General features: G+C 43.7%; 3 protein-coding genes across 3 annotated transcripts in view; all 3 read left to right on the top strand.

Moving 5' to 3' along the window:
- The window catches only part of matr3l1.1 (matrin 3-like 1.1), a 397,623-nt gene that overhangs the window by 48,493 nt on the left and 329,109 nt on the right, over nt 1-20,021 (top strand). The window lies entirely within an intron of this gene.
- Nucleotides 1-20,021, top strand: part of LOC140317651 (ubiquitin-conjugating enzyme E2 2-like) — a 211,570-nt gene that overhangs the window by 101,515 nt on the left and 90,034 nt on the right. The gene's annotated exons all lie outside the window — the stretch shown is intronic.
- Nucleotides 1-20,021, top strand: part of LOC140318582 (transcription factor COE1-like) — a 137,175-nt gene that overhangs the window by 80,988 nt on the left and 36,166 nt on the right. Inside the window, exons 7-10 of the mRNA XM_072396397.1 lie at nt 15,185-15,266; nt 17,058-17,175; nt 17,220-17,482; nt 18,737-18,979. Coding sequence (XP_072252498.1) covers nt 15,185-15,266; nt 17,058-17,175; nt 17,220-17,482; nt 18,737-18,979 — 706 coding nt within the window. The remainder of the gene's footprint in view (nt 1-15,184; nt 15,267-17,057; nt 17,176-17,219; nt 17,483-18,736; nt 18,980-20,021) is intronic.

Here is a 20,021-nt window from a genome sequence, read left to right as displayed (position 1 = left end):
ACTAAAGAAGTGAATTGGTAAAAGACAATGTGAACATATTGTGAGGCGTCCCAAAGAGAAGAGATGGAGAAAGAACAGAGAAGAAGAATCACTGACTGAGATCAGCTGATGAATAAATTATTCTTTTTTTAAACATTTTATTGACTGATTTCTAACAGAGCTTCGCTAAAACAATGGATGCTAATACTAATGCTAATACTAATGCTAACTTTGTGCTAAATTGACCTGAAAAGTGAGTTACTAATTTAGCAGATTGCTAATAAATGCTAACTAAAGAAGTGAATTGGTAAAAGACAATGTGAACATATTGTGAGGCATCCCAAAGAGAAGAGATGGAGAAAGAACAGAGAAGAAGAATCACTGACTGAGATCAGCTGATGAATAAATTATTTTTATTAAACATTTTATTGACAGATTTCTAACAGAGCTTCGCTAAAACAATGGATGCTAATACTAATGCTAATACTAATGCTAACTTTGTGCTAAATTGACCTGAAAAGTGAGTTATTAATTTAGCAGATTGCTAATAAATGCTAACTAGTGTCACCTGAAGAAGTGAATTGGTAAAAGACCATGTGAACATAATGTGAGGCATCCCAAAGAGAAGAGATGGAGAAAGAACAGAGAAGAAGAATCACTGACTGAGATCAGCTGATGAATAAATTATTCTTTTTTTAAACATTTTATTGACTGATTTCTAACAGAGCTTCGCTAAAACAATGGATGCTAATACTAATGCTAATACTAATGCTAACTTTGTGCATTAGCGAGTTATTACTGAAAGAAGCTGCTAACAAATGCTAATGCGTTGCTACTAACTTGGGAAGAAAGTGAGTAATAAATGTGAATATTAGTATGAGTTAAAATAAAAGAAACGACAGATGAACTAACTAATAATTAATCTGGACAGGAGGACAGCGGTGGCTGTAAATGAATGTATGTGACAGCTTTTTCAGTCCTGGACTGTCTGCTTTCTGATTCATTTAAGCTTTGCAGTAAATTCCTGACATGATTTAATTATTACCCCCCAGTAAAAACATGCTCAGGTCCTGCTTTGGAGTCCTGTTCTTTCTTCCTGTTTTTACCAGCTGTGTTCCAGGTCTTTTTGTGCCTGGTCCCGTCTGATCCAAGCCCTCCTCTTGGTGCCTTTTTATTCGGGTCCCAGAAAGAATCCATTTGTTAATGTAATTGATTTGAAAGGCCAGGCTGGCCTGCTCTCGGGCCCCTGGACCTCTGCCCTGCAGGCCTGTTCAGTAATCCTTCCGTGGCTGCTGATGGACTCTGAAGGTGTTGCTTTGCAAACAGGAAGAAGTGGTTTGGGATTTTCAGGTGCTGAGGTCTGCAGGTCATGAACTCATCGAGCAGTTGCGTGTGTTTTCCCCACAGATCCGCCTCGCTTCAGCGCCTCGCTTCCCTTCTTCTGCTTGTGTGAGTTCATGTTGTCTTATTAATGCGCTTTTTCATATTCAGAGGTCAGACCTTGATTTCTGGAGGCTTTAACAAGAGCTCCGCAGCTGCATTCATCCACTTCAAATCAGCGGCCGACGTGCCTTTGAGCCTCGTAATATTTGGCCGTGATGAAGTTCATGTCAAACCTCGTGTGTCTGAAATGTCAAACTTTTCAGGAAAGAAATGCGTCCAGTTGTAGGTTTTTACCTTCAGGCAGTTGGAGTTAATCTGCTGGGTTTTAGGAGGATTTCATCAGACCAGGAGCTGAAGGATCTTCTCAGTCCTGAGAGAAAAAAGAAATCCTTCAGTTCAGCATGAAAACCTGCAGCACGGCTGCTGTGAGATTTTCTCCTGACAGCCGTAATATCGCAGCTTCTGCAGGATTTAAGCAGATACCTGGAATTAGAATTTATAACAGCTGAAAACAAGATAAATAAATTATGGGACATGATGATGAGCATTTCGGTCTGCAGTGAAAACTTTCAGCTCTCACAGAATGTGGATACGAGCTGGAACGCCATTTTTCTGAGGACGTGACTATTTCCTGGAAATGTGTAGTTCTTGACCTCCAACCTTAAACGGGCCCCGAGGCCCAGAATTGATTAGTTTCGGTCCCAGAGAGCTGGATGCGAAGCCTTCTGCTGTTGACCTTTTTATTAGAGCATTTTAACCATCGTGGTCTCCTGGAATTTGTTGAGAGGAAATTCAGCCAAAAAGTTTGAATGTTGTTTTTCAAAAAGAAAAGACTTGAAGGAATTAATGTTGGATTTGAATAATTTCTGGAGTTTCTTGTACCTGGAACTCCTGGGATTAACCTGCAGGAACCTTGAAGGTGGCCTGGTGTTGGCTGCAGTGATATTTGGCGGCAGGAAGTGCAGGAAAACGCTTCAGTCTGCAGAGAGATGTTTTAATTCAGCCCTGCAGACTGTTTCCAGGCTCCTCCAGGTTTCCCGTCTGCTTCGGGCGTCTCTCGGTGTTCGTCTGGCGGCAGCTGCTCGCTCGACGCTCCCTCTGCTTCACAATATGCTCCCCAGCTGCCCACATGCAGGCCGCTGTTCGTCATCACAGCTCCCATGATCCCCTGGGGCTCGTCTGAGCCGGTACCAGGAAGTGTGACAGAGTCAGAGTGGACCAGCCTCTGAAAAAACCTTAAAAATGAGACGATTCTCATCTTTTTCTGTGATTTCTGAGCACATCTTTAACGTTTCCAGGTGCTTGTCCTGCTGAGTGGAACCGAGCTGGTTCTGACCCGATCGTTCGGCTCTCCTGGCAGCTGCTGTGTGTTGCTTTGATCGGTTGAATCAACAGCTCTGAAGTTGGAGCATCATGGGAAACGTGGGATTCAGAGCTTTTCCAGGATGTTAAATTTGGGTTTAAAGGGTTAAAAATGATCTGAAATCAGCAGTTGTTGCTTTAAAGTTTTGAAATGCACAAAGTGTGTGTGTGTGTAGGGGGGTATTGTTTGAAATGTACCCTTATGGGGACGTAGACGAAGTCCCCATAAGGGTACATAAACTGGGAGATTAGATTACAGTAAAGTTTGTCTGATTTTATCTCAGATTACAGTAAAGTTTGTCTGATTTTATCTCAGATTACAGTAAAGTTTGAGTTTGTCTGATTTTTATCTCAGATTACAGTAAAGTTTGAGTTTGTCTGATTTTATCTCAGATTACAGTAAAGTAAAGTTTGTCTGATTTTATCTCAGATTACAGTAAAGTTTGAGTTTGTCTGATTTTTATCTCAGATTACAGTAAAGTTTGAGTTTGTCTGATTTTATCTCAGATTACAGTAAAGTTTGAGTTTGTCTGATTTTATCTCAGATTACAGTAAAGTTTGAGTTTGTCTGATTTTATCTCAGATTACAGTAAAGTTTGTCTGATTTTATCTCAGATTACAGTAAAGTTTGAGTTTGTCTGATTTTTATCTCAGATTACAGTAAAGTTTGAGTTTGTCTGATTTTATCTCAGATTATAGTAAAGTTTGTCTGATTTTATCTCAGATTACAGTAAAATTTGTCTGATTTTATCTCAGATTACAGTAAAGTTTTAGTTTGTCTGATTTTATCTCAGATTTGATCTCAGATTACAGTAAAGTTTGAGTCTGTCTGATTTAATCTCAGATTACAGTAAAGTTTGTCTGATTTTATCTCAGATTACAGTAAAGTTTGAGTTTGTCTGATTTTTATCTCAGATTACAGTAAAGTTTGAGTTTGTCTGATTTTATCTCAGATTACAGTAAAGTAAAGTTTGTCTGATTTTATCTCAGAATACAGTAAAGTTTGAGTTTGTCTGATTTTTATCTCAGATTATAGTAAAGTTTGTCTGATTTAATCTCAGATTACAGTAAAGTTTGTCTGATTTTATCTCAGATTACAGTAAAGTTTGAGTTTGTCTGATTTTTATCTCAGATTACAGTAAAGTTTGAGTTTGTCTGATTTTATCTCAGATTACAGTAAAGTTTGTCTGATTTTATCTCAGATTACAGTAAAGTTTGTCTGATTTTATCTCAGATTACAGTAAAGTTTGAGTTTGTCTGATTTTTATCTCAGATTACAGTAAAGTTTGAGTTTGTCTGATTTTATCTCAGATTACAGTAAAGTTTGAGTTTGTCTGATTTTTATCTCAGATTACAGTAAAGTTTGAGTTTGTCTGATTTTATCTCAGATTATAGTAAAGTTTGTCTGATTTTATCTCAGATTACAGTAAAGTTTGAGTTTGTCTGATTTTATCTCAGATTACAGTAAAGTTTGAGTTTGTCTGATTTTTATCTCAGATTACAGTAAAGTTTGAGTTTGTCTGATTTTATCTCAGATTATAGTAAAGTTTGTCTGATTTTATCTCAGATTACAGTAAAATTTGTCGGATTTTATCTCAGATTACAGTAAAGTTTTAGTTTGTCTGATTTTATCTCAGATTTGATCTCAGATTACAGTAAAGTTTGTCTGATTTTATCTCAGATTACAGTAAAGTTTGAGTTTGTCTGATTTTTATCTCAGATTACAGTAAAGTTTGAGTTTGTCTGATTTTATCTCAGATTACAGTAAAGTAAAGTTTGTCTGATTTTATCTCAGAATACAGTAAAGTTTGAGTTTGTCTGATTTTTATCTCAGATTATAGTAAAGTTTGTCTGATTTAATCTCAGATTACAGTAAAGTTTGTCTGATTTTATCTCAGATTACAGTAAAGTTTGAGTTTGTCTGATTTTTATCTCAGATTACAGTAAAGTTTGAGTTTGTCTGATTTTATCTCAGATTACAGTAAAGTTTGAGTTTGTCTGATTTTATCTCAGATTACAGTAAAGTTTGAGTTTGTCTGATTTTTTATCTCAGATTTGATCTCAGATTACAGTAAAGTTTGTCTGATTTTATCTCAGATTACAGTAAAGTTTGAGTTTGTCTGATTTTTATCTCAGATTACAGTAAAGTTTGAGTTTGTCTGATTTTATCTCAGATTATAGTAAAGTTTGTCTGATTTTATCTCAGATTACAGTAAAGTTTGAGTTTGTCTGATTTTATCTCAGATTACAGTAAAGTTTGAGTTTGTCTGATTTTATCTCAGATTACAGTAAAGTTTGTCTGATTTTATCTCAGATTACAGTAAATTTCTCAGATTTGATCTCAGATTACAGTAAAGTTTGTCTGATTTTATCTCAGCTGAACTCGGGTTGCGTTCAGGTCGGTGGAACATTAGAGCAGCAGAAGGATCAGGGCTTCTTTAGGTTAGTTTGAGGCTCTAACAGTGAAAGTGAGTCAGTGCGATGTCCTCTGAAGTGATGAAAACACGACAGATGTTATTCTGATCTGATATCAGACATGTTTACTGTGTGCTGCTCCCTCTCTCAGGCACGATGAAATAATTATAAGATGTTCTGTTCGTCTCGGTGCTCCAGGAACTCTCTGGAAACATTTGTTCACACATTCCCATACCGTCGTCTCACCTCCAGCTGGCAGGAAACAACTCAACACAAACAGGAAGAATCTACAACACTTTCATGTTGAAACATCTCTGCCTGTCGGCTCAAACACGTTATTTAGGTTCAGCTGAAACTCGCTGCAGCACCAAAATAAGCAGTTCTGTGACAGAGAAAGTAGTCCCTCTTCTAATTCTAAGGTTTTACACATTTCCAGGTGTTAAAACTCAGTAAATCAGCTTCCTGTGGGACGTTATCCGTCTCTCTCCTGGTTCTGGAGGAATCTCGGCCCTCTTCTCTCCAGCGCTGCTTCAGCTCATTGAGGTTTGCAGCTTTGGTTTCTGCACAGCTCTCTTAAGGTCCCACCACAGCATTTCAGTCAGGCTGAGGTCTGGACTCTGACTGGACCATTGCAACACCTTGATTCTTTTCTTTTTCCCACATTCTGCTGTAGATCTGCTGCTGTGTTTGGGATCTTTGTCCTGTTGATGAGCCAGTTTCAGCCCAGCTTTAGCTGTGGGACAGATGGCCTCACATTTGACTCTAGAATACTTTGGTATCCAGAGGAGTTCATGGTGGACTCAATGACTGCAAGGTGCCCAGGTCCTGTGGCTGCAGAACCAGCCCAGATCATCAGCCCTCCACCACCGTGCTTGACAGCTGGTATGAGGTGTTTGTGCTGATATGCTGTGTTTGGTTTCCTCCAAACGTGCTGCTGTGCATTAGGACCAAACATCTCCACTTTGCTCTGGTCTGTCCAAAGGACATTGTTCCAGAAGTCTTGAGCTTTGTTCAGATGCAGCTTTGCAAACCTAAGCTGTGCTGCCATGTTCTTTTTAGAGAGAAGAGGCTTTCTCCTGCAGCCCTTCCAAACAAGCCATCCTTGTTCAGTCTTTTTCTAATTGTGCTGTCATGACCTTTAACCTTTAACATGCTAACTGAGGCCTGTAGAGTCTGAGATGTAGCTCTGGGCTTTTTCACCTTGGGGTGACCTTTAACCTTTAACATGCTAACTGAGGCCTGGAGAGTCTGAGATGTAGCTCTGGGCTTTTTCACCTTGGGGTGACCTTTAACCTTTAGCATGCTAACTGAGGCCTGTAGAGTCTGAGATGTAGCTCTGGGCTTTTTCACCTTGGGGTGACCTTTAACCTTTAGCATGCTAACTGAGGCCTGTAGAGTCTGAGATGTAGCTCTGGGCTTTTTCACCTTGGGGTGACCTTTAACCTTTAACATGCTAACTGAGGCCTGGAGAGTCTGAGATGTAGCTCTGGGCTTCTTCACCTTGGGGTGACCTTTAACCTTTAACATGCTAACTGAGGCCTGGAGAGTCTGAGATGTAGCTCTGGGCTTCTTCACCTTGGGGTGACCTTTAACCTTTAGCATGCTAACTGAGGCCTGTAGAGTCTGAGATGTAGCTCTGGGCTTCTTCACCTTGGGGTGACCTTTAACCTTTAACATGCTAACTGAGGCCTGTAGAGTCTGAGATGTAGCTCTGGGCTTCTTCACCTTGGGGTGACCTTTAACCTTTAACATGCTAACTGAGGCCTGTAGAGTCTGAGATGTAGCTCTGGGCTTTTTCACCTTGGGGTGACCTTTAACCTTTAGCATGCTAACTGAGGCCTGTAGAGTCTGAGATGTAGCTCTGGGCTTCTTCACCTTGGGGTGACCTTTAACCTTTAACATGCTAACTGAGGCCTGTAGAGTCTGAGATGTAGCTCTGGGCTTCTTCACCTTGGGGTGACCTTTAACCTTTAACATGCTAACTGAGGCCTGGAGAGTCTGAGATGTAGCTCTGGGCTTTTTCACCTTGGGGTGACCTTTAACCTTTAACATGCTAACTGAGGCCTGTAGAGTCTGAGATGTAGCTCTGGGCTTTTTCACCTTGGGGTGACCTTTAACCTTTAGCATGCTAACTGAGGCCTGTAGAGTCTGAGATGTAGCTCTGGGCTTCTTCACCTTGGGGTGACCTTTAACCTTTAGCATGCTAACTGAGGCCTGTAGAGTCTGAGATGTAGCTCTGGGCTTTTTCACCTTGGGGTGACCTTTAACCTTTAACATGCTAACTGAGGCCTGTAGAGTCTGAGATGTAGCTCTGGGCTTCTTCACCTTGGGGTGAACTTGCTGGGACGTCCACTCCTGGGAAGATTGACAGCTGTCCTGAATGTTTTCCACTTGTGAATAATCTTTCTCTCTGTAGAATGATGGACTCCAGATAGTCTGGAAATGGCCTTATAACCCTTCCCAGACTGATGGGCAGCAGCAGCTGCTTCTCTGAGATCATTGCTGGTGTCTTTCCTCCTTGGCATCGTGTTAAACTGACAGAACTCCTGCTTTTATAGAGCTGCTCACACTGACTGAGGATCAGTGAATCAGAGCATTGATCAGTTAATCAGAGCATTGATCAGTTAATCAGAGCATTGATCAGCAGCTCCTGGCTGCTTCTTACCCTCTTAGTTCAAGGGTTCACTTAGTTTTTAACCCACTGCTCCTGTTTTGTCTCAGTTATTGTTCAGTAAATAATGACACCGTGTGATAGAGTCATTATTTCATAAACTCGTGTTCTTACACGTTACATTTGAAGCTGGGGGTCGCTGTTTAACATTGTGATTGATTCTGATTCGATGCACATATTTAACAACACGTCCTCCCTGACCGTCTCTTTATTTGCAGAAATGAACACGGGGACGGTCACCTCAGCGCCGCCTCCAAACGCCGAACTGTGGCGCTCAATATTTCAGATGGAACAAATGAATTGCACCAGGGTCTTTTAGCAGAATAAACTGCTTTTGCGCATCAAGACAAAGTCTGGGGAATAAGGGACCGAGGACCTAATGTGTTGTGACAATAGACAGTGGAGGGGTGGTTTGTGTGTGTTTGTGTGTGTGAGACAGAGGCAGATCTGTTCCAGGGACTGTTTTAGTGCCTCATCAAATATTTAGTTTGATTGTACATGGTCCTGTAATTGCCATCTTGGCTTGTGAATTATTGATGGAGTGTAGCAGAGCCAAGGAGGGCCCTCACACACACACACAGGCACGTGCACACACGCAGCCACGTGCACACACACAGGCCGTTCTGGCTGTAATAAGGCCAGACAACAGCAGACACACGCTGCTGCTGAGGCCAGTGAATCATCATGTGATGCTAATGCTCTTGTTTCAGATCCTAATTAGCTGCAGAGGAGCATCGTCTGAGCCGCTCTGTAATTATTTGAAGACGCCGTTTCAACAACACGGAAGAGTCAATATTAGACTTTACTCAACCTTCTAATGAGGCCACCCTTCTTCTTCTTCTTCTTCTGATGTTTCTGCCCGCCAGCTTGTTTTTATTTTCATCTTCTTCTCCTGCTGCAGATCCTCCACGCTTTGAGTGTTCGCTGCAGACAGATGAGATGTGACGGCGCGGCGGTTAGCGGGTTAACCAGGACGGATCGTTGTTAACGCGTCGGCGGGCCCGGCTCGCCACGCTTGCTTTGAGCTTCGTTTCAGTTTTGTCACCCGTAAGATGAGTCAGCGGCGGCGGCGGCGGCGTGCTGGCCCAGACTCGCCGGGCGGTCAGCTGGTAAACGTGCAGCGGGGTGGCTCCGCGCTCTGTGAGCGGCGGCGGCGGCTTTTAAAAATACTCCTGCTGAAATATTGATTTTTTTCTGCTGCTTTTTCTTTCTTGCCTAACGTAATAAGTGAGAGACTCCAGGGAGTGCACGTGCGTGCACGTGTGTGCACGTGCGTGCACGGGTGTGTGTGTTCATCAGGGCCTTGTAATCCGAGCCCCACGTAATTGCTTCCCATAGTGCACTGGGTGTGGTCGGTTGACATCATGGAGAGTGGACGGTGAAAACGCTGAAGTCAGACCAATGTCGTCGTCCCCCCCCCCCCCCCCCCCCCCCCCCCCCCCAGCCCCCCCGATGTGAGCTAAATTAGCTCTAAAGCTGCTCCACTGGAACAATTACAGCAGCCGCCGTCCTGTTCCTGCCTCCATTCAGAGTGAAAGCTTCTGCAGCTGGGAGCCTCCCATTCACTCAAACATGCAGGGATATCTGAGCGGGCCCCGGGGCCACCGGGGGCCCCAGGGTCAGGAGGGCCCCCAGTGTCTGTCTGAGGAAACATTTCCTGGCAGTTAAACCACAAAGAGAAGCAAATGACTCAAAAGTATGACTTACAAAGAGAGCAAATGAGTAAAAAGGACAGAAATTACGACAAAATTCAATCAGTCAAATCACAACAAATGTGTCTCAAGGCAAAGATCCAGTCCAATTCAAGCCAATTAGAATCCAATCATCGTCCGTCCATGTTCTGTATTTATACATGTTCTATGCTTAATCCAACTCAGAGTGCGGGGGGGGGGGGGGGGGGGGGGGGGGGGGCTGGAGCCAATCTCAGCTGAGAGGCAGGGTTCACCTGGTGCAGGTCGCCGGTCCATCACAGAATCATCCAGGATTCATTTAGAGACACCAGCTAACCTAACAGCATGTTTATGGGTGGTGGGAGGAGGCCGGAGAACCCGGAGAGAACCCGGAGAGAACCCTAACTATAAGCTTTATCAGAAAGGAAAGTTTCAGCCTGATCTTAAAGGTAGAGAGGGTGTCTGCTTCCTGAAGCCAAACTGGCAGCTGGTTCCACAGAGAGGGGCCTGATAACTGAAGGCTCTGCCTCCCATTCTGCTTTTAGGGGCCTGATAACTGAAGGCTCTGCCTCCCATTCTGCTTTTAGGGGCCTGATAACTGAAGGCTCTGCCTCCCATTCTGCTTTTAGGGGCCTGATAACTGAAGGCTCTGCCTCCCATTCTGCTTTTAGGGGCCTGATAACTGAAGGCTCTGCCTCCCATTCTGCTTTTAGGGGCCTGATAACTGAAGGCTCTGCCTCCCATTCTGCTTTTAGGGGCCTGATAACTGAAGGCTCTGCCTCCCATTCTGCTTTTAGGGGCCTGATAACTGAAGGCTCTGCCTCCCATTCTGCTTTTAGGGGCCTGATAACTGAAGGCTCAGCCTCCCATTCTGCTTTTAGGGGCCTGATAACTGAAGGCTCTGCCTCCCATTCTGCTTTTAGGGGCCTGATAACTGAAGGCTCTGCCTCCCATTCTGCTTTTAGGGGCCTGATAACTGAAGGCTCTGCCTCCCATTCTGCTTTTAGGGGCCTGATAACTGAAGGCTCTGCCTCCCATTCTGCTTTTAGAAACTCTGGGAACCACAAGGAAACCTGCAGCCTGAGAGCAAAGTGCTCTGTTGGGGAAATATCCAACTGTGAGATCTTTAAGATGTGATGGAGCTCGGTCATTCAGAGATGTTCTTAATAGTTCTGTCTTGGAAAACAGCTGCAGAACAGCGACAGAAACTGAAGGAAAAAATAAAAAAATCCGGTTACATGATGACCAGAAAAAGGAGTAAACTGGTTGTTGAGGCATTAAATGACAAAATATCTGTCAAAAGACCAAAATAAATAAGAACTAAACATGAAAACAGTCTTCAGCTGTTCTGGGGTCAGTTTTCTGAGCAGGAATCAAAGCGCTCACGTTGGGTGTATTAACTGGGCTTTGGTGCTGAGAGTGGATCGCTGTGGAGTGGAAACACATTCAGCTTTTCAGCGTTCAGGCATCGTTTTCACTCCTGTTCCCGTTGGAAAGCGGCTGGTTTCTGTTGGGTTTGTTCTCTGGCTGAAAAGAATCACATTTAAACACGATGAGTTCTGCTCAGCATCAGGTAAAATGTGAAGAGAGCCATTAAAAACTAAAATATCACAGGAAAGAAGGCCTAACTTGAGGCTTGTAGTGATGAAGATGAGCAGAACCTCGGGTCCAAACACCGAAGCAGTCCCATGTAACTGTTTGTTTTAACCTGCGTCCTCACTTCGTCGTTCCTGTGGACACGATGTTAAACATCGTTGAACAAAGCTGTTTGTGGGAGTGAGTAATCTTCCCTCCACGCCGCCTGGCAGGCGGCGGCGTGCTCTCCTGAAGGGCAGCGGTGATTTCTGAGCTGCATTAAGCCGAGCTCGCCGCTGCTGTAATTGATTGTCGGTCGGTGTAAATGAGGTGACAGCTTACACCGGCAGACTCCGACTCCCTCATTATCTTTCCCTCCTTTTTAAGAGCCACAGAAGAAGAGGAGGAAGGACCCCGGTCCGGCTAATCACGGCGCTCCAGCTCTACGCTCCACTTGATTATTCATTATGTTTTAATAAGTTTTCAGCTCCTCGGCCGTCCTGATCGTCAGACCATTGCTGTTTAAAATCACTCTGATGACATGAAGTTGGTTTTTCAGCAGAAGAAGAAGGCCCTGGTCAGATCTGTGGGGGAGGGTTTCCTTTATTGACCAACATCCAATCAGAAAGCACTTAGTTAAATGAAGAAACGTGGCTCTTTGTTCTTCAGCTGATCATCGCCTCAACCAGCAGAGACTTTCATTAATTCATCCAATATGGGCTGTAGATCCCAGCTTTCCACGTCTTCGTCATGTTGACTTTCTCTGTCTGAAGAAACGTTTCCTGGCAATTAAACCACAAACAGTAGCAAATGGTTCAAAATAATCGCTGAAGAAGAGACTAAAAGCATCCAAACACACAAAGTGAAGAAGAGTGAGCAGGAAAAAAGGTGCAAACACTAAACAATGAGACAAAAAAGACTTTAAAGCCACAAAATGATTCCAGAGAAATCAAATAAGAGTCGTAACAGCAAATAATTTAGATCAAATCAAAGCAGCACCGGCATAAATGAACGGGTGAAATTATGCTTCAGAATAGGTTTTAATAACAGGTGATAAGTTCTGAAAAGGGATCGAAGGAGAAATCACACAAACTTGGATAACGTGGGCGCAGTTCTTCAAGCTGAAAGAGCTGATGACGGTAAATGTAACGTATCCATGGTAACATGAGATTACTGTAACGTATCCATGGTAACATGAGATTACTGTAACGTATCCATGGTAACATCAGATTACTGTAACGTATCCATGGTAACATCAGATTACTGTAACGTATCCATGGTAACATCAGATTACTGTAACGTATCCATGGTAACACCTGTGCAGATTACTGTAACGTATCCATGGTAACATCTGTGCAGATTACTGTAACGTATCCATGGTAACAGAGTACTGTAACGTATCCATGGTAACACGTTCAGATTACTGTAACGTATCCATGGTAACACGTGCAGATCACTGTAACGTATCCATGGTAACACCTCAACAGATTACTGTTATTATTAATATTTAAACTTTATTCTCGGTATAAGAACTACCCACCGCAAAGCATCATGGGTAATCGGCTTGTTGGACTCCAGCAGAGCTGGAAATGATTGATTGTCTCATCCCGTCCCGATTATTACGGCCCGAGCAGAACTTCTCTGAACCACTAACAGATGGTCCAGAATGCAGCTGCCAGAACCTTCCAGAAGCTTTGGTTTCCTTCCACTGGCTCCGGGTCAGAATCCAGTTCAGAGTTCTTGTTCTTTCGTTCCCTTCGTTTGTTAGCGATCTGCCAGAACCACTTGATCTTTCTTTGATATCGCGTTGTGCTTTTATTTTATCTTTTATCATTTTATAAATAAAATGTACCACTTATTTACTCATTAAGACACATTTAAAGTCATTATTGTCATAATTATTGTTAATAAATGATTTATTTAGAGCCGTACAGAGGTGAGGAGCACGGTTTAAAAATAGGATTGTGTAAGTTGTATGATTGACAGCAGTATGGTGTGTGTGTGTGTGTGTGTGTGTGTGTGTGTGTGTGTGTGTGTGTGTGTGTGTGTGTGTGTGTGTGTGTGTCTCTCAGCCCCTGGTCTTGTCTCCAGCTGCGTTTTAATTCAATCCGTATTGATCCATATCAGCTCTCTGAAGGACTCGGTATCATCTGAATGGAGCTCCATATTATTCTGTTCACTGCCATAAAGGGCATTAGAGCCTCCAGAGCAGCAGATCAGCTTTCAGTCGATACGCACGCACGTACGCACGCACGCCTTCCTGCCCTCTGTTTCTCTGTAAAGGTGCAATTCACCCAGAAATTGAGATTTTTTTTAAACAAGCAAAGTTGTTTTTTATGATTCAGACAAATAAAAAATGTTGTTAAACTGAAACTGAGTCCCAGAAGTGAAACAATTCCCCCTTTTTAAATATCTTTACTGTCTTTTAGACATTTTCTTCAGGTTGTAGCTCAATAAAGGGTTTTAAAGGTGGATTTAATGCATATTTAGAAGAATCCAAATATAAAAGTACCAATACTTTGTCAATATAACTGAATATTTGGATGAAGTTTTGTTTGTTAAATTAAAAATCAGAAGAAATAAAACAAGAACAAAGCTAAATCAGTGTGTTCCTGTTAAATTTCTGTCTGTATATTAAAACCAGATTAAATCATCTGTTTCTATGAGTCAGACGGTTAAAACGATGAAGTCACACTTTGATCATTGAATGTTGGAACAGTTTTAAGGTCATTTTAAAGTGGAGATTCTTTCATTTAGCAGAAAAGATATTAATTTGATGATTTAATGATTTTTTATATTTTATAAAACACTAAATATGTAATTCAGTCCATTTTAAACCAAAAAGAAGTTCTTAAGTGTTGCTTTAAGTCCAAACTAAAAGTTCTTAAAGAGGTGAAACTCCAGCATATATCAGCCCAACGAAGTGCACGAAACCGTCTTTATTCTTTATTCTGGGTACATTTCCGGCATTTTAAGGCGAAACTGAAGGACTGAAAGCAGGCCGATCTGCTGCTGTGTGTTTTTGAAGATATTGTTTCTGTCTTATGAAGGTGGAAATCAATGCCGACCTCACAGAGCCCCAATTTCTATCCACCCCCCCTCCTCTTCCTCGCCTGCTCCCAGCATGCCTTGCATGAAGCAGGAGGATGAGGAGGAGAGGAAGGGCTGGTGTTCTGCTGAGGTTATCCCCTGGTTAATGTGACATGTCTGTCTGCGACCTTGCCGCTTGTTAACTGCCCGGATTATTATTGTGATAATGTGGCAATTAAAAAGGAAGCGCTCCATCAGAACAGGAGGGGCGGGGTGGGGGGGTTATGGTCCGAGAGATGGATGTGTGCAGATTACACGGCGGTGGGAAATGCATTAAGGTGGCAATCCATTCTGACCCGCCTCCCCTTCCATCCCCATACAAAGCTGCTGGTTATTACCACCCATCCTCATTGATATCCATCCCCAATCAATACTCTGCTGCCATGAAAACGGGCGTAAATCAGCGGCGACGAGCTGCAGGGAAACTCAAAAGGCGTGTCTTAATGAGACGCCATAAGTCTGCAGGAAGAGCCGCCGTCTTTATCGAGACGCCGCCCCAGAATGATAATGTCATCAGCTGTGAGATAAACAGACAATCTGTGACCTCAGAGGAGGCGTCCGTCGGCATCCGCGCTCAGCAGGCTGCCGCGAGGCGTGGTCACTTCCTGCCAAGATGAGAGTGTTCTGATCCATTTCACCCAGAACTGCCAGTAAATATGAACTAAAGTTTAGATTTATTTACGCTGAAGCCTCAGTGATATCCATCCATAATCAATAAAAGCACAGATGATGTAAAGATCTTAAGCTTTACGGAGAAATATTTTCTACAACATTTGCTCTGTGATAAAAGTTATTTTATAAAATATAACATTGAAATAAATGTGTCATATTTCAGGGTAATTCAGTAATTATCATAATCTGCCAACAGCCTCTGTTTATCTTTTAGTTACCAGCGCTTAGTTACTGAAAAATTAATTTAACTTCATCAAACTTTCCTCTGATTCTGAAAACTGAACCCGGCTTCACTCCAGTTCTAAAAACTGAACCCAGCTTGATGTGAAACGTCCCTCTAAACTAATCTGCTCTGTTTTCCCTCCAGATTCTTCCTGAAGTTCTTCCTCAAGTGCAATCAGAACTGTTTGAAAAATGCAGGAAACCCACGAGACATGAGGAGGTTCCAGGTGAGACCTCCAGCTGTTGCACATCTTTAATCTGTCTGCTTGTTTGTGGACGACTGAAACGGCCATAATCTGAATTAAATACAAAAGCATATAGATGGCTAAATAAAGTTTATATGATAAAAATACCTATTAAACTTAAACTGTTTACTTCGTTACTTGTGTGTGAGACATGTTTCACAACGCAGCCACAGAACCCGGAAGTGCGGAAGGCTAACGTCGTTAGCGGCTAGCTTAACTTGTAGTTTAGACCAACGGCCGAAACGCAGTCAGTCAGGCGTCTACATTTCTGTTCAAACTTTATAAATAACTGCTGTATTCTAATAAATGACCGAGAGAACATAAACTGTCTGGTTCTGTTGAATGAACAAGCCAACTGGACCGTAGCTTCGGTACCAGAAGTACAGTTTGACCCACTTCCGGTTTTCGGCATCGTCTTCCGAAGCGCGAGCTTTGCAGCCTGATAATTAACCAATAGGTGGAAAGCTGAGGCTGAAACTCCGCCTCCTCATTTGCATATGAACCAGAAAGCAAAGGCGGATGTAAAAAGAAAACATGGAAGTAAATGAGTGTAGAAAATGCAAATCTATCAATATTATAAATGACAAAAAATCTATTTGTTTTATTCAAAAAGATGCATGATAAAATAAAAAAAAATAAAGTTAATAAATACGATGTAATGGAAAATGATACAGAAATAAATTCAGAAGTAACAAATAAACACAGAAAGAATCTAAATATATTCCAGTTAAAATATCAAATTAAAATTAAACAAAGTGAATGAAAAGTGTTTAAAATAGTTTAAAATGTTTAAAATTAAAGCAGAAAAATTGATTTATTTAAGATTATTTAAATGTATTATTCAGTTATCACATTTATTTTATTATTTATATTTAAATATTAAAAATATATATTTATCTCTATATATTTTTGTAATTCATTTTGGATTATGGCGGTTTCAGTCCTCTCTGGCCGTAAAGCCAGTTCAGAGTCGGTGAAACTTCATCTAAGAACTGATTGGTTTTCCTGCCCAAAGCCTCGTGATTCCATCAGTTTAAACATCTCTGAACCTCCTCTGCTGTGTTCTGAGTTTCTGGACAGGAAACTTTAATAAAAACGAGGCTGCAAACAGGTTCTAAGAACACCGGCTGCTGATACTAAAGCTGATGAGGACAGTGACAGCAGCTCAACTCTGAGCTCACGTTCTGCTGCTTCCACTTCAGCTTAAAGCTCAGTTTTATTGTTCTCGGCTGGATCAGACGGACTGGACGCTCCACTGGTTCTGGTTCTTAAACGTGGAGCTAATGAAGTTTTATTTGGTCTGACGTGGACCGTTTTTGGGTGTAGACCAGCACAGAGTTGGTGCTGCTGGAGCAGCAGTTTCTGGGCTGGAATCAGAGCTTCGGTGGTCCAAAGAAAGAGACCTTTTCCTCCAAAGCGGTTCTGGTTCTGGTTCAGAGCCGCTGTCTGAGTTCGTATTTCAACCACCGAAGCTCTGGCTCCAGGCCACAAAGTGCTGCTACACTCGGGCCAAAGAAGGTCTTATATCCATCCTCCGGGCTTAAAAACCAGAACCAGAGTAGAATCCAGCCCGATCCAACAGGTTTAGAACCTCTGAACACGTCAGAGGAAGGTTCAGACTTCAGGATTCTTCTCAGATGGTTGAACCGGCTCTGAACTGGTTCTGGAACCTGACCAAAGAGGTAAGAAGGAGCTGGTTCTGGGTCAGACTCCAGAGCAGAACTGGAAACGGGTTTGGGTCTGCTGCGACTGACGCTGAGCTTCCTCCAACAGGTGGTGGTGTCCACCACCGTCAACGTGGACGGCCACGTTCTGGCGGTGTCAGACAACATGTTTGTCCACAACAACTCCAAACATGGCCGCCGCGCCCGGCGCCTGGACCCCTCCGAAGGTAAGGCGTCGCTCAGGACCACCAAACATCGTGTGTGCCGTTAGCAAAGGTCGCCGCGCTGGCGTCATCACAAGCGTTGGTCCAGCAGGGATCTCCGCCCTCCGACAGGTTAATCTGCGGCTCGGCCCGTTTCAGATTTAACAAGCGACCGAGGAACACTTTGACATCAGGAAAAGCTTTCCAGAGCGAAACCTCAGCTCCATATGAAAGCCTCCGTGCCGCTCCGTGCTCCTGCTGGACGCTCAGGAGGCGCCGGCGAACAAACGCTCCGTTCTTCCACCGTCCACAAATAAAACACATCATCCGCGTATAAACTTCACGCTGAAACTCGACTCTGAGAGCTGGAGCTCAGCGGCAACATTTCCTCTGAAGCTGTAAACTTTTAATGCCACTTTGCCTTGTCCCCACTCTCATAAAAGCCTCCCGCCTCTGTTCGGCGCTTCCAGCAGCCATGACATAAGTCTCTCGCTTGATTCGACCTACTTGGAGTGCCAGGAGGGTGGAGCTGAACCAGTAGCAGGATCTCAGAGTGAATCAAACAAGATGTCACAGGAGAGGGCTAAAATCCCTCTTTTAACATCCAGGTACTCGGTTAGAGACTCCACCCGTCTGGCACCTGTGGAGTAGTAAAACAAACACAACGCTAATTATTTATTTGAGATTTAATCAAACCAACATGTTTGAGGCCTCTTTAACTTCCTCCTAAAGCTTTAAAGTCTGAAGTTCCTGCTGGAATGTGTTTCATTTGTCTACCCGGAGCGCCCCAGGTGGGTGGAGTTATTCGTTAGCCCTCAGAAAGTTGGCAAACTCCACTCACCTGGCGTGTGAAAACAAAGTGTTCAGTGTGTTGCATTAGCAGCCCGGCGTGCCCCTCCGCTCCTCTGCTCTGAGGCCTGCTGCATCTGCTTCACTGGTTTCATGAACCTGTAACCAGGTGGAGTTTGTCACATCTGCAGGAGTCACTTTCATCTAATTCCAGATGTTCATCATCAGTCCCCACCCCTCTGTGACATTCTGGAGAGTAAAACAAGCACCCATATCTTCCTCTTTGAAGTTTCTCTTAATTTATTTTGAATTTTGACATCCTTTTTGCGCTTGTTTCATCTGACCTGGAACACCAGGCGGGCGGAGCTTACTGTAAACGGGGCTTCTGTTCAAACTCTCAGCAGCAAAACGCAGATTAAACTGACTTTAAAAACTTTGCTTTTCTTTGACCTGAGCTTTCAGACACTTGTTTTGTTCCTCGTAACCCAGCCCCCCCCCCCCCCCCCCCCCCTCTGGGAAACACTGGTTTCAGACGCCAGAGGCTTTTCCAGGAGCTGCTGATGTAATGCTGTCGTTGGGTTCAACCACTGGCAGCACCAGACGGGTGGAGTTTATCACACGGTTACAGATAAGGCGGCAGATCAAAGACAAAGCAGGATAAGATGTGGAAGGAGTGTGTCTCCACCTGTCTGGCACACTCAGAGCGGCAAAACAAACGCTGTTTGACACTAATCTGTCATTATTGTCTCTCACCTGGAGACGTTCAGGACGCTTCAAATCAAACATTCATGAGCAGAATGCTCTGCTCTGCCCAGAGATGGCTGGGCGCTGCGTACGGTGTCCTGCCGGGGCCAAACGGGCCCGTTGTTTACCAGCCGGTCCCGTATCTGGGCCCATGGAGGGCGGCTTTCATCTTCTGCAGACGGGGATGTTTTCAGAGGCGATAAAAGCCAACATCTGCTGCCGCCTTTGTGGCCAGCCTCCCGTCTCCCTGATAAAACTTTCCACCGCCTGCTCCTCGTCTTTGTGCTGCATTCATGTGATCCGAGCCCCCCCCCGGCCCCCCGGCCCCCCCAGGCCCGCCGGACTGTTTGTTTACTGCTGCCACAAAAGGGGCGAATTAATAAAGAGACGACAATCGGGTCCTCGGCGCCGCTCTGCAGCAGCTGCAGCTTCTGTTCTCCTGAAACTCTGAGAGACTTTCAGAATTTGAGAGGAAAATATCCGCTTTCAGCCTCCAGCAACAGAACCTCCAGCTCAGAACAGAACCTCCAGCTCAGAACAGAACCTCCAGCTCAGAACAGAACAGAACCTCCAGCAACAGAACAGAACCTCCAGAACAGAACAGAACCTCCAGAACAGAACAGAACAGAACAGAACAGAACCTCCAGCAACAGAACCTCCAGCAACAGAACCTCCAGAACAGAACAGAACAGAACCTCCAGCAACAGAACAGAACAGAACCTCCAGCTCAGAACCTACAGAACAGAACAGAACAGAACCTCCAGCAACAGAACCTACAGAACAGAACACAATAGAACCTCCAGCTCAGAACAGAACCTCCAGCTCAGAACAGAACCTCCAGAACAGAACAGAACCTCCAGCTCAGAACAGAACCTCCAGAACCTCCAGCTCAGAACCTCCAGCTCAGAACAGAACCTCCAGAACAGAACAGAACAGAACCTCCAGCTCAGAACAGAACCTCCAGCTCAGAACCTACAGAACAGTACAGAACCTCCAGAACAGAACAGAACAGAACCTCCAGAACCTCCAGCTCAGAACAGAACAGAACCTCCAGAACCTCCAGCTCAGAACAGAACCTCCAGCTCAGCTCAGAACAGAACAGAACCTCCAGAACCTCCAGCTCAGCTCAGAACAGAACAGCAGGTCCCACCCAAATCTGTTTTTTCACACTTTGAGTTCTTTCATAAAACTTTTTGGTTTGAAACTAAAATAAAAACTTTCTCAGTTTTCTCCCAAACCGTCCTCTTCAGGTTTGGAGCTTCTTCACACATCTGTGGGTCCAGAACAAGGTTCTGCTGCTCACAGCTCAGGAGATGTGTGTGATCTCTGATCAGAAC

This window comes from Leuresthes tenuis, unplaced genomic scaffold (assembly GCF_036924035.1).
Source record: "Leuresthes tenuis unplaced genomic scaffold, fLeuTen1.0.hap1 SCAF_11, whole genome shotgun sequence".
In the NCBI taxonomy this organism is placed as follows: Eukaryota; Metazoa; Chordata; class Actinopteri; order Atheriniformes; family Atherinopsidae; genus Leuresthes; species Leuresthes tenuis.
This window is presented reverse-complemented; position numbering and strand designations above follow the sequence as displayed.